Below are 15,859 nucleotides of genomic sequence, written 5' to 3' on the forward strand. Positions count from 1 at the left end.
ATTTCTAATTTTTTTTTTTATTGGGATGCTTTGCATTTAGGATTTATTTATTGTGGGGATAATGTTTTGGAACCCAAGAGAAAACGGTGTCGTTTTGGGGTTGGCAGGAATCTGGGGAAGTGTCCTGTGGTGGCAATCGATTAGTTGAAAGGGCAAATACACGAAATCCAGGAAGCATAAGACTTGTTGCTCTTCCCTCTCTTTATTTATTTATTTTTTTACACAAGTAAACAAAATGTTTGCTCCATCACCACCTTTTTCCTTTATAATTATTTTTTAATTAATTGGTCCGTTTATTAGACACTCCTATTAATACATTTGACTTTAAAATAAATTATTTAATTTGATATTATTTACATCTATTGTATTATTAGATTTTGATTCTTCCATTTTATATGGTATTATGATTTATTTATATTTATATTTTAATTATCGTATGCCAAAAATCATTTTTTCATGTACAATGAATGATTTCATCAAAACAACAAAATTTAAAATTCTACCCATAGATTTCAAGTTCTTAATTCCTTTTATTAAAATAAAAAAAAATTAAAGTTCCCATATATTCGTAAGTTAAAAAGGGAGAGAAAAAGTGGAAAAGTGCATGATGGGCTTTCTTTTTTAATTCACTAGGACGTGCCATTCCACTTTAAATTTCCCTTTTCCAACTTACAAATTTGTAACCATTTTAAAACACATTTAATCCAGAATTTAAAACACGTAAGCGAATACAAACCAGTTCCAAACCCCTAGAGTTTGGAAAAAGAAAAAATCCAAAAAAAAAAAAAAAAGAATATGTGTGGAGAAAGAAGGAATCACATGAATGGAGAAAAAATCTGAAAAAGAATAGTATAGAAGCCGACAGCTCTCTTACATGCTTTCACCAAACATATACATAATAAACCCCGTACACTTGAAGTAACATGCCTAGCACTTGAAGAATTCATCATGGAGATGAGATGGTGGTGGGTCAAACATATGTGCTGGATCTCCTTACAGCCAAAAACAAATTCATCTCTCTCCCCTTTCTTTTTTCTTTTCATATATTTACAAATGAAACAAGCTGGTTGTTGTATGTGGTGGAATCCAAGCAAAAGGTCGAGAAGTGAAAACCCTACCTTTTTTTTTCCCTCTTGCATGGGCAGTTCCATTTTCATGAACCTAACATGTGGTTTGTTTCTCAAATGATTGAATGTCAAGACATCGATGTGATATTTCTTTCTTTCTAATCACATCATTTTACATGAATCCATTCATCGTTATCCATGAAACTTATTTTTTTTTTTTTTAATATAATCTAAGGACGATAAGTACCACGGTCCCGATCAAACATTAATTACCATTTTCCATTAAGATTAGCCACTAATACGATGATTAATTAGAACCCCATATCGATTTCATGTTGAGCCCAATGTTTTACTTCTATATTAGTTCTTGAGTATTCATATAATTACTTTGATGACTAGGGTTAAACTTATGGTTGAGTTCTACCCGTCCAAAATTTTGTTATATTTAATTTTGTCATGTTTAAACCAAGGGCTACTTGCTTAAAATATTAATTAATGGACCACCCTCTTGTATAGGTGTTTATCCTATCTTCACACTTTGTTTAATCGCTGTTTCCTCATTATTAAAATTCACCAAGTAAGACTGGATTAAGATCAAAACACCCTTATTCACATTGAGTAGCCAATAATTGGTGATAATCCATTAAAAAATCTTGATAATATTTTTATTCAAAGTGTTTTATTTTAAATGATTTTTTAATTTTTTTGAAATATTTTTAAAATTTTGTAAAACTTTTTATTCTTCTTTTGGAAACGTTTTTTTTTATTTTTTTTATTTTATACTAAATATGTTTTTTAAAATCATTGGCATACTCCTTCTAACTGTGAGTTCCAAGTGGGTGCTCATATTCAGTAATCTATCTTCTTAAACTTCCAAATTTTGTTAATAAGCACTATGGAAGACTCAACTTTTTGTGCAAAAGTATTAATTAAGTTCTTAGAACTTCTAAAGATTAATAAAAAGCCAATTTTAGGGGTGCCCAAAAAGGATCAACTCTCTGTGACCTAAAATATTTCTCTTCTGGCCATTAAACTAAGGAACAGGCACAAAAACAATGCCTATGAAGCTAGATAATTTTGGATGGCTGACGAAACGGATGCTATGGAGAAGGAGGATGATGAAGCAGTGTTCAGGTGGGTTAAAAAGGGAAAAAAAGAAAAGAAAAACCCATTAAAAGTACCTTTGGAATGCAAAAAAGCCTGTCGACTAGGGGCATTTTATTTTTATAATAAAGTTTAAACAAAGTTTATGTAAATAAATTTAAGGTATGCTCTTTTTTATAAGATTAGTTGAACCCCTCCTACATTATTGTCTAGAGGAGATTATTTTAATAATTCCATTAATTAACATGCCTTCCTGTCTCCAAAATCTCTCTTCCTTTTAATGCTCAAGTGGCCAACAATACACATGGCTGAAAACCATTCTCATGGTGGGATAATGGCTGCCAGGGTGGTCGATGCCATGCAATAACCCCTGTTGAGACGTCCGACCATGTCGACCAATACCTATCTATGGGTTAGCCTAGTCACCATTTTATGTTTAGGCGGTGTTTGGCATTGTGATTTACATTTGTAATTTTTAGTAAGGTGATTTTGTCAGAAGATCTGCCTAGACAAGAAAAAAGTCGCAATTGAATATGCTAACAACATATGAGTTTAGTATTCTTCATTTGAGCTCTTCTACATAAGCATCTCAAAAATGAGAGAGTTTTTTTTTTCCTCTTTTTCTTTTTCCCCTTCTTTGCATAAGTCATAGGCAGCTTAAGGCTTATAAAAAGTTAAGCCAAACGCAGCCTGAGGGCTTATCACTTCCATTATGGAATTATTAACCTTAAATAGAGTTATATGAGAGAGAGAGAGAGAGAGGGAGAGAATTGTGGTGTGGTGGGGGGCCGCCGGGTTGTGAAGTTGGGGGGTCATTATTAGGGTTGGAAGTGGGGCCTAAGTGCATATTTGGGCAAGGTCTACATGTTGGTGCCTATGTGTAACACAAGAAAGTGATTGAAAGTGATTAATGATTATATATAAGATTAGTTAATGATAATAATACAGTATTGCTCGACAAGTTGTGACCTCCAAGACTTAAACAAATCAACGACTAGAAAGGAGAAATCTCTCTCTCTCCCCCCTCTCTCTCTCTGCCTCTCTGTCTCTCTCTCTCTCTCGCATTCTCAATTGTGCTTCCCGTAGTCTAGTGTTCTATTCCAGTGTCACTATCTTTTGTTTCATTCATTTTTAGAATATGCTTCTTTTCTTCTGTCTTGTTTGTTCCATTTCGAATTTTGATTATCTGTACACAAAAAGAGTATTATGGATCCCATAACCGCAGTCCACTATTTCATGTTTAACCCCCCCTACAACATATTCGATCCATAAAGGGACTGATTGGATGATCATGGGTGTCTCTCATGTTTATCATAATATTTGTGCCTCATTTCCATCTAGTGGGGGCAAAACTTTGCCCTCAAAAAAGGGTTGTAGAGCAGGGCACTGATTCAAAGATATTATTGTTTTCTAAGAACCCAATAACTTCTTAGTTCTATTTTCAACCAATTTTGTAAGTTTTGGGGTTGATCATCTAGGACTTTTAGACTGAATTTGTCTATTTGTGGTCCATTTTAAATTCATTAATACATCGGAACCTGCCTTGGTTTTCACTCTTTTATGTCCTAATTGATGACTTGCTTACAGTCTACAGATATATGTGGTGGAATTTCTTGACTACTTGTCAATTATAATTATATAGACTCCAATTTTTTTTATTTATTTATGGGTTTTCAGTATTTTTGTGAGTTCCAAGAATGTGTGTATAATTGATCTTTGTATTTCAAAAATCAATTTGGTCTCAAACTATTTGATGATATGTCAAGTTATTCTTACTGAAAACCTGAATTTTTTGTCTTATTGTTTCTTTTTCTTTTTTTGTAAGGAAATAGGATTCAAACCATGATCATCCACCCCATTGTTCAAATAAGAAACCACACCACTACTTACTATTACATATGACGTTGAGAGATTACCATCTGATTGCATAAGTTTGTTTTTTTCTTTCTTTCTTTCTTTCTTTCAAAATTTGACATGTCCTTCAACTTCATTGCAATTCAATTATTGGGTATGTTTGTTATATACCAATTTTCATGAATGAATCCCCTCCTAGGGTCAATTACCAGTTAATCAAGCACTAAATGTAGTTGCAGTTATCACATATAAGGATCATGTAGATTCAAAAGATGAGCAAGAATTGATCAATCATCAAGCATATAGAAATGGGTTGGTTTATGCTACCTGTTTTGTCGTTTAAGGATGTTGAACGGAATCTGAAATGGGAGTATAAAAATTTAGGATAGGAGGTGAAAAGAGAGTATATTATATAGGAAAAACAATGAAATCTGTACCCCAATAAGGGAACCACATGTAATTAAGTATTCATTATAATATGATCCACCTCCCTCCTCCCCCAGTGTTTATAAACATGGTGATAATGTGCTTGGCAATGAGCTCAGAAGGCAGGTATACCACAAATCACCCTCCAAAAGGATTGTCAAGATGACTGGTTCTGGTTCTCCTTGTGGAGCCTGCAAGTTTTTGAGGAGAAAATGTGTGAGGGGTTGTGTTTTTGCTCCTTATTTCTGCCATGAACAAGGCGCTGCCCACTTTGCTGCCATTCATAAGGTTTTTGGTGCAAGCAATGTGTCCAAACTCCTCGGTCACCTACCGGTGAGTGACAGGTGTGAAGCTGCGGTTACCATTGCTTATGAAGCTCAAGCCAGACTTCAAGATCCCATCTATGGATGTGTCTCACACATTTTTGCCCTCCAGCAGCAGGTTTACTACACCTAAGAACATTGCACTGATTAAATTGCTAATAGAAACCCTAATTTCGTGTTAATTCTTGGTTTAACCGGAGTTTTTTGTTTTCGATTTTGCAGGTTGTTAATCTACAAGCACAGCTAGCTTCTCTGAAGGAGCAAGCATCTCAAAGCCTTTTCAATGGGTCCAGTGCTGGAAACCTCAATGAGAAATTCTTTGGGAAACTCCCTTCTTACCAGCAAGACTTTCAGAGTTGGTTTCAGTTGGAGAATTTGAACACAGTGCCACAGTTTGATCCAAACCTCGCCAGTAATTCGGAAACCATGCCGTATTCCCAAAGTGGGTTCGTGGACCCTAGCCCTATGGAGAATTATAAAAATTCAATGTTCCCGGAGGAAAATGTCTCCTTCGCCAGTTTCGAAGAGGCTTCTCATTCCATGGCTTCTCTGGACATGCAAGGAAACAGAAGGAAATGGGCTTACCAAGATGATGCTGACGAACTCCAGTCAGTGGCCTTTGGCTATATCCGGCATTCATGAGGGAAATTTGGAGCTGGAAACATATCATGGATCGGTGAAGACGATTTCGTCAATTTTGAATTGCTACTGCATATATACTCTTGAACATGAACTTTTGCTGCTCTAAAATAAGCTAGGAAACCTAGAATTATATGTTGATAGAATTGAAGGCCCTACAATATAATCTACCCTATGATTGTTTTTCTTATATCTTGTGTAACCTAGCTTGGAAATGGATAGAATAATAGTGTAATTCTCTGACAAAACCAGAGAAAATCGGGTTTTGTTTTTGAGTTAATTAGCTTTGTTTAGTGTCCAAGTTTTTGACCTAATAAAGACTCTTTAGGCACCTAGTTTGCTTTTATTCCAAACTTTCCCTTCATATGCTTGTGTCAGAGGAAAATATTTCCCATCTTCCAAGTGGGGTTTTGCCCTAAAACCGCAGCAGTGAAAATTCTACCGACAATTAATTAAACCCATCATTAGACACTTAATCTAGCCAAGTAAATCTTCATGATTTTGGCTGAGTAATCTCAATACTCTCTACCTCTTCTTGTATCTTCAAGAAAATGAGTAAGATATATACTAGGGCATGGAGATCTCTCTCTCTCTCTCCCTCTCTCTCTCTCTGTCTCTATATTTCTTTACCCTATTGGTGCAACTTGTTTCTCAATCTGACCTTCTAGTGGAGGAAGTGTCAGTATGTTCTCACGGAAGAAGTTCTGCCATTTTCACAGCTTTTGCTTCTTGTCTAGGATCACTACTAATATTTTAAGGTCACTGTGTAGATACTAGTACTACTCCATGGGTAGTTTAAGCTATAGATGATGATCAGATTTGGGTACATTTAAGTTTAAGAAAGCGAACATCTGCAGTGTTGTCTCACGTTTGAATCATTAACATGAGTAGTTTGTACCCCATTATCAAGGAAGCCTACGATCCCGAGGAGACTAAAATATCCCTTCCTCCATTTTTTAGGGCAAACCTAACTTCATTCTTCATCCATGCACCCTGCTACTTTTTCCTTAGCTCTTGATTGCTTGAAAATATGTATTTACGAGGATTGAGCTCACAGATCCCGAGAAGGAAAGCTTCAAAAAACAAAGTGTTTCTACTTCCTAAAGATTCTGAAATTTAAACTTCCATACCTTATATCAGTTCTTCTCTAGATTTATTGATCTTCTGTTAGGTACTTGAGGCTGAATATTAATTAGCCCTAGCTGGAAATTTTTTTAACTATGTAGAGCAGCTTACTGGTAGGGATTTAAGTTTCCTTTTCATCCAGATTCAATGCTATGATCACTGTCAATCCAACAATAGGTTGCCAGAATCAATGAGGAAATGCTCTTCAAGAACTTTCAGTCAGATGCATAAAACTTCTAGTACTGTAGACACCTTTGGTTGAGCTGCATTCTTCTAAGGCATCATATGCAAATGATTGTTGTTGATTTGTGAGGAAAATGATTTCATTCTAATATTTGACGTAAGTGATGAATAAAACCACTTGGTTTGGTACTGTTTTTGCTTCAAGGAACATGACTAAATCTTGTTTTGATTAACCAGAATCTTGAATCTCCACTTAACTTTATGGGTGAGTTTGAAGTAGTACTCAACTTCAGTCTTGTAACGCATCTAGCTGCTTCTTGTTCTACCACTTCGAAAACTTGTATGAAGTCTCCTTAAAAGTTTTGGGGAAACCCACTTCTGGGTTGAGCTTTTACACAACAGAGATGCAAGATTTTGAAGTTAGCTTCATTTTTCATGACACTTCTTATCATTTTGACAGGGCTGCCAACATGCATTTGTTTCACTTAAACCAGGTGACATCTTAATACTAATTGTTATGTTTCTCAGCAGTCACTGTGGATTTACCATAGTTTGGTTGGGATTGTGAGTCATTTTATGTGGCTGTGTTTTTTTGCTCCTATGCTGCATATATCCCCATGCCATGTCGCATACTTCAAAAGTTTCAACTATTAGAAAAGAGAGAGAAAGAGAGAGAGAGGGAGAGGGCATGTGAACCCCAGTCAGTGAGACATAATGAAGAAAACAATAAAGAAAATCTTCCCTACTTGAGTATTCATTTTCCAAAAGTATAGCAGATAAAACTTCTAGGGTTTATGAATATATGTGTTTGTGTACATGCCCAGACTGCACATTGAATGCTTGTCTGTGTATGCTGAATTTTCATGAGCTTAGCTGCATGTACAAGTTCTTATCCTCTCCCATTCCACCCTTCATTCTCAAAACCATATTTGTCAAATGAACTAGTGCATTTTTTGAATCCACTGCCTTCATTTTTTAAGTCAAGTCAATCTTGTTTCTCATAGAATTTGCACACTTTTGTAAGAGAAATGTCACCTCATTTTGAGATTGAGCTAAATTAATGATTGTATTTAAAAAAAATAAAAATCTTCCCGGGTATCAAGTCGATCTATAAAAGATATAATATAGGTTGTTGAAAATATATGATAAAATTTAGACTATTACATAATAGTACAAATAAATGGAATTAGATACCAACATGTGATACAAAGTATAAAAGAATGATATCAAAACATTAAATAATGGACCTAAATTTTGATATAAAACAATAAAATTTAAAATATATACGTGTCATGGTTTTTTTTTTGTTTTTTTGTTAGGTTTGTATTTTGGAACTCTACTTTTTTAAATTTTCTCTTTAATTTCTTTTTATTCCTGAAAAAACTAGAAAGTACTTGATGCTAAATCCATTTAAGGGGCCCAACGGAATAAAATAATACCATGCTTGTCAGGCCCAGCTTTGCTACCACCAAGTCGGTCCATTTATAGGCAAATGGTCTTGGCCCACGTGGTCATTTCTGGTCCATGTGGGATTCCTGAGAGAATTGAAGAAGAAATGAAATTACAGACAATAAAGCCGCATGCCCGATGGAGAAATTAATAACGTACCTAACCACGAATGGAGCATAAATTGGGGCAGGAAAGTGGTCGCTGTAGTGGTGCCCTTTTGTTAGTAGAAAACCCAAATGGGAGGCCACATATGACCTACTCAGGTCTCCTCTTCCCCAAACTCCTGTCACATCTAGCCCTAAGCAAACAAACATTCCATCCATTCCTCATGTGTTTTTCCTTCCCTCTTCCACACAAATCTACACATCCATGCTAGATTAAAGGGATTGATTTTGGAAATTATTAGGGCAGCGAATATTGATATAGTTAGAATTCGACACATTTTTCATTGATTGGTTAATCGTCTTTAGATTAAATTTACATTTTTTTTTATCGATTTATATGACACGAATTCACCTGCATAATAATCATATTGATTAACATATTTATAAATACAATCCATTAAATCTTATTCGATTAGTTTAAAAGATTAATTGAATTACAAATATGTCAGGTTAAAAAGTTAAACATATTAATTTAAATAAAACCTAATTCAATTCTATTATTACACGGGTTGTACGATATACTATTTATTCAATAATTAAATGGTAATTGAGTAGATATCGTGTTTGAATTAATCCACTTGACTAGAAAATACTATCCTTCAAAATTATACGTCTATTATCTTTTATCTTTCTAAAAATCGATATAAATAAATCTTAGGAGCTTTTGTACATATGAATTCAACCTTGACAATCTATAAATATTTCCTTTTTATATACATCAAAATATTGTGTGATGTTAGCATCGGAGATTTGTTGTATCAACTAACAAGTTGCAAAAATAGTAATGACAATTTTTTTGACATGTCATCCAAAATAAATATTGAGACACTGTACACATCAGGACATTGCCCACATCATCGCATTTTAAAATATTCTTTTTACAGGCTGTCGCAGCCGAAATTTATTCAGTTTTATCACAAAATACAAAATCAAAAATAATTTTAAAAGAGGCAGCTGTTACTCGTAAGGACAAAACATGCTGTCTAATTCATACCACAGATGGACGGACGAGATTAAACCTGGGTGTGCAAATTCAACGGTCAAATCTTGTTAGAGTTGCAACCCCACTATGAGACGTATGCCAGACTCTTCTTGCTTTTTATAATGCTTTACTTCCACCATTTGACTTCTTTGTTTTAACCTAACAAAAAAAAAAAAATTATATTACAAACCAAAGCACGTGGCAATTTTTGTTTTAATTAAAAGTCATTATTAAAAATCAAATTTAAAGAAAAATTTGAATTTTTTCTTCAATTTGAAAAATATTTAACTTTTATTTTCTTCAATTTAAAAAATAGCAAAAAAAAAAAATTATGATAGTTTTTTAAAACTATTTTTTATTGTTTTATAAAACAAAAGTCTATTTAGAAACATAATTATTTTTAATTTATTTTAGATATTTTTAAAATATATTTTAAAAATAATTTTATATTTAATGTTTTATTTTTAATCATCTATATAATTACTTTTTAAAATAATCCTTAAAAAATAAGTGATATCAATAAAAGATAGTATATGAAAACACTTGATTTTTTGTTTTTAAAAAAGGAAAATTAAAAATAGTTTTTTAATTTTTAAATGTGTTTTTTTTTTATTAACAAAAAACTGTTCTCGAAAATATTTTTAACTTAAGAAAAAATCATCCAAATGTTTTTATAGTTATATTAGACTCATAATTAATATATAAATAGAGGATAAATTTTAAAAAATACAAATTCTATCAAAATATGGTTCAAAAAATGGATATTTCTTGAGTATAATCTCTTTTTAAACCAACATATTCTATTTTCTTATATAGGAGAAGGGAACACAATAACAATCCATCTTCTTGCAAGGTTACCTAACTTTTCTAGAAAGATTGTTACTATAATTCTACTATAAATGATTAAATTTTGAAAGTCAAGATCAATTTCAAAAAATCATCATCTAAAAAGAAAAAAAAGCAATGCTTTTACTATTTGTAATTAGATTATATATTTTAATAATCAGATAGATAAGATTAGTTTCATTTATCTCTTTTAAAGTTGATTAAATATATCTAATTCTAATTAATTTAAAATTTCATTAAATATCTCTTCTGTTCTTTTCATTTAAACCATGTTGGGTTTTCGAAAAATGATTTTCTCATATTTAGTTTTACTATGAAAAATATGGAAGAAAGTTAAATATAATTAAAATTATTAAAATATATATATTTAAAATTTATTTAATCTTATATAAAGTTAAAAAATGAAAAAAAATGTTTAAAATAGTATATTAAAATAATTGATTAACTTTAAATCCATTTTTTATTTTCCTTCAAATTTTTCGGGAATAAAATATAATCTTATTATTTTCACTCATTTTCCCTTTTACTTAAAATAAGAGAAATATTTAACAAAAATTTTAATCAATAAAAATAATTTATATTTAATCTAATCTTGAGACAATATAAATGAAATTAAATTGATATAAAAATAAAGTTAAAAAGATGAATCTTATGCTTTTTGTCATTTTTTTTTTCTTCTTTTAATCATTATTCTCTCCCAATGTTTATTAATGACCAAAAATGAACTTTACACTTGGAAATTGGAATACATAAATTTTAATAATTACATATTGAATATAACACAAACACTTGCCATGAAAGAACATGCATGAACAAGACAGTGTAGAAAGAGAAGATTGGGGAGAAAAAGAGAACAAGAAAACAAAGTGTTGGTCACATCTCCAACAGACATAGCATGCAATCCCCCTCCTTTAAGAGGAAGAGTGGCACAAGGCAAATGCCCTTCTTTCTCTCTTTTGAGTTCCTTTTTCTTTTCTTTTCTTTCCCTTTTATTTTTTTTTTATTTTTATTTTTTTTGGCTTTCATGCTTACATTTCTCTTTTAATGCCAAAAAGTTCACTATTTCTAATTTTTGTCCTTTTTTTCTTGTTTGTTATTTCACTTTTTGGGAGACCTTTATTTTTCCCCTTCAACTCACATTCAACTCATATCATTATCAACTCATTTAATTAAATAATTAAGAATAGGGTCATTGAATAATTACTTGCTTAAGTGCAATTCATGGAGTCAATTGTGGGAATGCTCATAATGGATTCTTTCCAGACTTTTTTAATATGTGTTTGTTCTTTCTTATTGTTTATTGCTACAAAAAAAGTCACTAGCGTGCGGCTTCATTAGATTAGTCCTAATATTGTTTTTAATACCATAGCCAAAGAATCATAAATGAGGCTTGACTACCATTATTTAATCTTTTTTTTTTAAATTTTAAATATTCTTCCTAAGTGTTATTCATGTCACACCCAAATAAAATTTAGATACTATTGGTGAAATAATTATCATAAGGGTTCAATAGAATAATGAAAACCCAATTTGAACTTATTCTTATCCCCTAAAGTAATCTACATATATTGTATGATTATTATATGTGAAGCAACTTGATTGTTTTAATGTTTTTAGACTATAGTATTTTTATTAAAAACATGTTTAGAGAATATCGACTAATGTTGGAAAATGATGAAAAAAATAAAGACAATTGCTTTTTTATAACAAAAATTTATTAAGGCCATGTTTGGATGCATTTCTTGTTTTTTCTGCTTTTGAAAGCAAAAAATGGACAATATATACAAACAACACCTTAACAATTGTTTAAGCGATTTTTTAATTTTTTAATTTTTTTTTCAAATCTAAAGAGCCAATTGAGATGATTTTCTAGAGAATCATTTAGTGGGTGATCATTTTTTTTATCATATAATACATTACCAAGAACGCTACTTTAATTTATATCTAATCACGATGCAATTCTCTGTATAAGCATTTATAATGAAATCATTATCAAATGACTTAAAAACGTTTTAGTTAGAATTATTTTTCTTAAACTTTATTAGACACAAGTTTTACGAAAAAAGAAAAAGCTACCTCTAAATATTTTTAATATTATTAAAAAAAAGTTGGATCATATTATAAAGGGGGATTCTTCCACTCAAAGCAACCTCTCATTCTCATTATAAATTGCATAATCTTAAGATTTTATATTATAAATTTGGAGATCAATTTTAATATTTGATGATCAACCCATTTGTGTGAAATATAAAAGAGTACCATGTTTAGAAAAGTATAGGCAAGAGGATTTTATTCTCTGACAATGTGATGCATCTCTTGTTAAACAAATGAAAGGAAAAAAATGCAAGCAACCAATTGCAGAAAGGTATTGGGCTATTGGGTAATTGGCATAGCATTATGTATGATTTGGATAACCAAAAAGATTTTGCTTGTTAAATAGGTTTTTGGCATTAGAAGTTGCCAAAGCTACTAGCTCATGATGTAGGCCTATGCATTCAATCAAGGAGACATTTTGTCCATTCATTTGCATACAAGCCCATATGGAGCCCTTATTAAAATTTCAAAAAAAGGGTACTAATGTTGTTAGGTAAACCTACTTCATAGAACATATGCCCTAGACAAGTGGGTCCTTTTGGTACCCCTCTCAAGGGTGTATGTGCCTTTAAACTACAATGATAGCATTCACCTCTTCTCTAATCCCCATTTAGTGAGATTAGGAATTTTTTTCAACCATACACATCGTTTTACCCTTCAGGGGACTTGAGGCCACCAACCCTTTAAAGAAAAGAAAAATTAATTACTCACATAATTAAAATTTTCCCACATGGGAAAGGACAGTGGTGGGTTCAAGTGTGTGTAATTTTTTTAACATGAAAGTGACCCACATTCCAAGGGTGCTCTTTTGAAATGTCAAAAGGGGTTATCTCTATTATTATTATTATAATTATAATTATCATCATTGTTGATGTTGTATATTGTTGGTGCAATTCAGCTCAAGATTGAAACGAAGGGAAAATGCCTAACATGGGCTTAGAAAATTAGACTAAAGTTTCCCAGATACTCTCTCTATTTACATATACCATTTGGGCATGGACCAAATTCATCTAAAGAGATGAGAAAAAGAAAGGAGGAACATGAGGAAGAAGACCATCAGTTTCTCATCATTCTGAGGGCCAGTTCTTGAAGCTCACCCAGGTCATTGTGGGGTGGCCTTTTCCTAGAGCAAGTTTGGAATGAAAATTCATCTCTACTTTGGATATCTTGCATTGTCATTCCATCACTGTTGTGATCAATCAATTCCAGTGAGCACTGCGGCGATACTGAGTTCATGTAACCTGGAAAATTCTGAAAGGAAGGCGCTCCTGAAACATTTCCCTGCCATTGATTCTCTAAATTCCCCGTGTTGTTGGCCAGTTGAGCCTTCAGCTGCATCAGCTGAGCTTGCAAGCATGCTACCTGTTGAAGAGAAAAACACATACAGAAAAAAAAAAGGTCTGTTATATGGATGGAAGAATCACAAAAGAAAAAAAAAAGAAAGTTTTATATATATTTTTTTCATGTAAAAAATATATATGCCCATAAGGGGAAATTTTAATAGGATAGTGGTGTGGAAGTGGGGTGAGTGAAAGAAATGGATATTGAATGTAGAAGAGGGGGGTGAAAGAAGATGAGGGGTACCTGCTGCTGCAAGGCGAAGATGTGGGCGACGCAGCCATAGACGGGATCTCTAATCCGGGCTTGAGCTTCATAAGCGATGGTGACGACGGCCTCACAGCGATCAGCCACCGGCACATGCAACAACAGCTTGGACACATTGCTGGCACCAAACACCTTGTGAATTGCGGCAAACCGAGCCGGGCCTTGCTCCGAGCAGAAATAAGGCGCAAAAACGCAGTCAGCTGCACACTTCCTCCGCAGGAACTTGCATGCACCACAAGGGGAGCCACTTGCAGAGGCCATGATAAATAAAGAAAAAAGAGAGAGAGAGAGAGAGAGGGGGTTTGAGAGATTGAGGGAAGACAGCGAGCTATAATGAAAATAAAAGGGGGGGAGGGAAGCACACGAGCAGACTAGGAAACGGTGCAATTGGAGTATGAGGGGGGTGGGGATGGGGGTGGGTAAGGAGATGTCTATTGTCTAGAGTGGAGGGAGAGGGGCTTTAGAGTTGAGGGACATAAAGGGGTCTTATAAGGGGTCTCAATGGGGGACATGGAAGGTCTGTGTGTAGGGTTCTAAGGGGACATTTTTTTAATGGTTTTTATGCATTATGCCTCTGTTTTTTTTTCTTTATTGTGTTAGACCAAGCTTACATGACTCACATTCATCTTCAAAAATATTACTTCCTTCTCCCTCCCCTTTTCTTTTTATTTTATTTTTTAAATATTGTAATACTTTAGTCTATGAGTTTGATAAGAGGGCTTAAATTTTTAATTTCTCCGCCGAACGCCGCACGTTGGGACTGCTGCTATTTGTTGTTTTGTGCCACTCCTAACACACTGCCACCTGCCGGTGTTCGCTTACCCACACCCAATCTTGACTTTCATTAATAAGTGAATTGAGAGTTGATGGGAGCTTCTCGGTGAAGAAAGGGGAGATGGGGCTTAGCCCTTTTTCTGGTTTTGAGTTGGGAATTGGAAATGGAATGAAGATTGAGAGGTGGTCATGAAGTTAGTGTTTGTTTCTGCAGAAAAGAGTAGTTCTCTCGTGTAAAATGCTCCATTTATCACATAAGGACAAGCCAGATTTAACAGAAACTCATCTGCAAAATGGTTGGGAATATGCCCCTCCCTTATGCTAGAAGACATGGTTGAACCAGCAGGCAGGGCCCCTTAACCTGACCCTAATACTTTCATGCATACAACACATCCCTTTTTCAACATAATCATTACATTGAGCTCATTTACAACAGCATGATTTCCCTGATTCCGTTTTCACTTTATGCTAGAGAAAAAGTGTCACTATACTAGAACTAATTTCAATTCTAATCAGTCATCCCCAAAGGGTAGATGCTAGAGTCATTTCTGTCCATAATTGTTTAGAATAGAGAGGGGAGGAGAGAGGCGAAGGTGGAAGAACAGCCACGTCCGGAAAACCAAAAGAGAAATCAAAGAAACAGAAAATAAAAAAAAATAAAAAAAAAATTGAAGGGAGAAAGCAGCCAGCCACAATACACAACAGCATGGGTAGAGGGGTATCGTCAGCTTTAACAAAGGAAAATGGCTGTTTGCACAAAAAGGGTGTTAGCATGTTCTACTTCTTACCTCAGCTCCACCACTGCTTCTCACATCTTTCTTTCTTCCCATTTCCCACCTCCTTCCCCCCCTTCCTCCCCACACCATCCATCGGAATTATTTATCATTCCGTGCATCCAACCCTGACATCATCAACGTCTGATAGGTGCCAATCAACAGCATCACCCCCTGCACATGGCACACATGCACTCCACTCCCTCCCCAAAAGATTTTTCTGCAACCTAAGCCTTATGAGACCCAACTTCCTTTTCCCCCATCACTGCCAAAGTTAACAGCATTTGAATTCAGCCCACAGATCATCATCCAATGATTAGTTCTCGAAATATATATTTGACCACTATTGCACTTCCATTTTGTTAGTGCTTGAGAAATCTAGAAAAATCAATGTTTCAAGACACTAGCTCACGGTGAGACTTGATCAAAATATCAAATGCACTATAACCCA

At 33.7% G+C, this 15,859-nt stretch overlaps 2 protein-coding genes across 2 annotated transcripts; one reads left to right on the plus strand and one right to left on the minus strand.

The window, feature by feature from the left end:
• Positions 1–4,613: 4,613 nt before the first annotated feature.
• Positions 4,614–5,416, plus strand: LOC100266975 (LOB domain-containing protein 29). Its single transcript, XM_002263497.4, has 2 exons — positions 4,614–4,892; positions 4,997–5,416. Exons 1-2 carry the CDS (start codon positions 4,614–4,616, stop codon positions 5,414–5,416), a joined length of 699 nt encoding a protein of 232 aa, XP_002263533.1.
• Positions 5,417–13,161: 7,745 nt separating this feature from the next.
• Positions 13,162–15,770, minus strand: LOC100261792 (LOB domain-containing protein 16). Its single transcript, XM_002263523.4, has 2 exons — positions 13,841–15,770; positions 13,162–13,618 (listed from the first exon to the last, which is right to left on the minus strand). Exons 1-2 carry the CDS (start codon positions 14,120–14,122, stop codon positions 13,313–13,315), a joined length of 588 nt encoding a protein of 195 aa, XP_002263559.1. The 5' UTR covers positions 14,123–15,770; the 3' UTR covers positions 13,162–13,312.
• Between the last annotated feature and the right edge of the window lie 89 nt (positions 15,771–15,859).

Source organism: Vitis vinifera, chromosome 7 (genome assembly GCF_030704535.1).
Source record: "Vitis vinifera cultivar Pinot Noir 40024 chromosome 7, ASM3070453v1".
Classification (NCBI taxonomy): Eukaryota; Viridiplantae; Streptophyta; class Magnoliopsida; order Vitales; family Vitaceae; genus Vitis; species Vitis vinifera.

What these genes read in the sequence shown, in the direction of transcription:
- LOC100266975 (XM_002263497.4), top strand. Translation starts at nt 4,614, where the DNA reads ATGACTGGTTCTGGTTCTCCTTGTGGAGCCTGCAAGTTTTTGAGGAGA. An exon ending in TTTTTGCCCTCCAGCAGCAG is followed by an intron (nt 4,893 to 4,996) that starts GTTTACTACACC and finishes TCGATTTTGCAG; the next exon opens with GTTGTTAATCTACAAGCACA.
- LOC100261792 (XM_002263523.4), bottom strand. Translation starts at nt 14,122, where the DNA reads ATGGCCTCTGCAAGTGGCTCCCCTTGTGGTGCATGCAAGTTCCTGCGG. An exon ending in TCTTCGCCTTGCAGCAGCAG is followed by an intron (nt 13,619 to 13,840) that starts GTACCCCTCATC and finishes TCTCTTCAACAG; the next exon opens with GTAGCATGCTTGCAAGCTCA.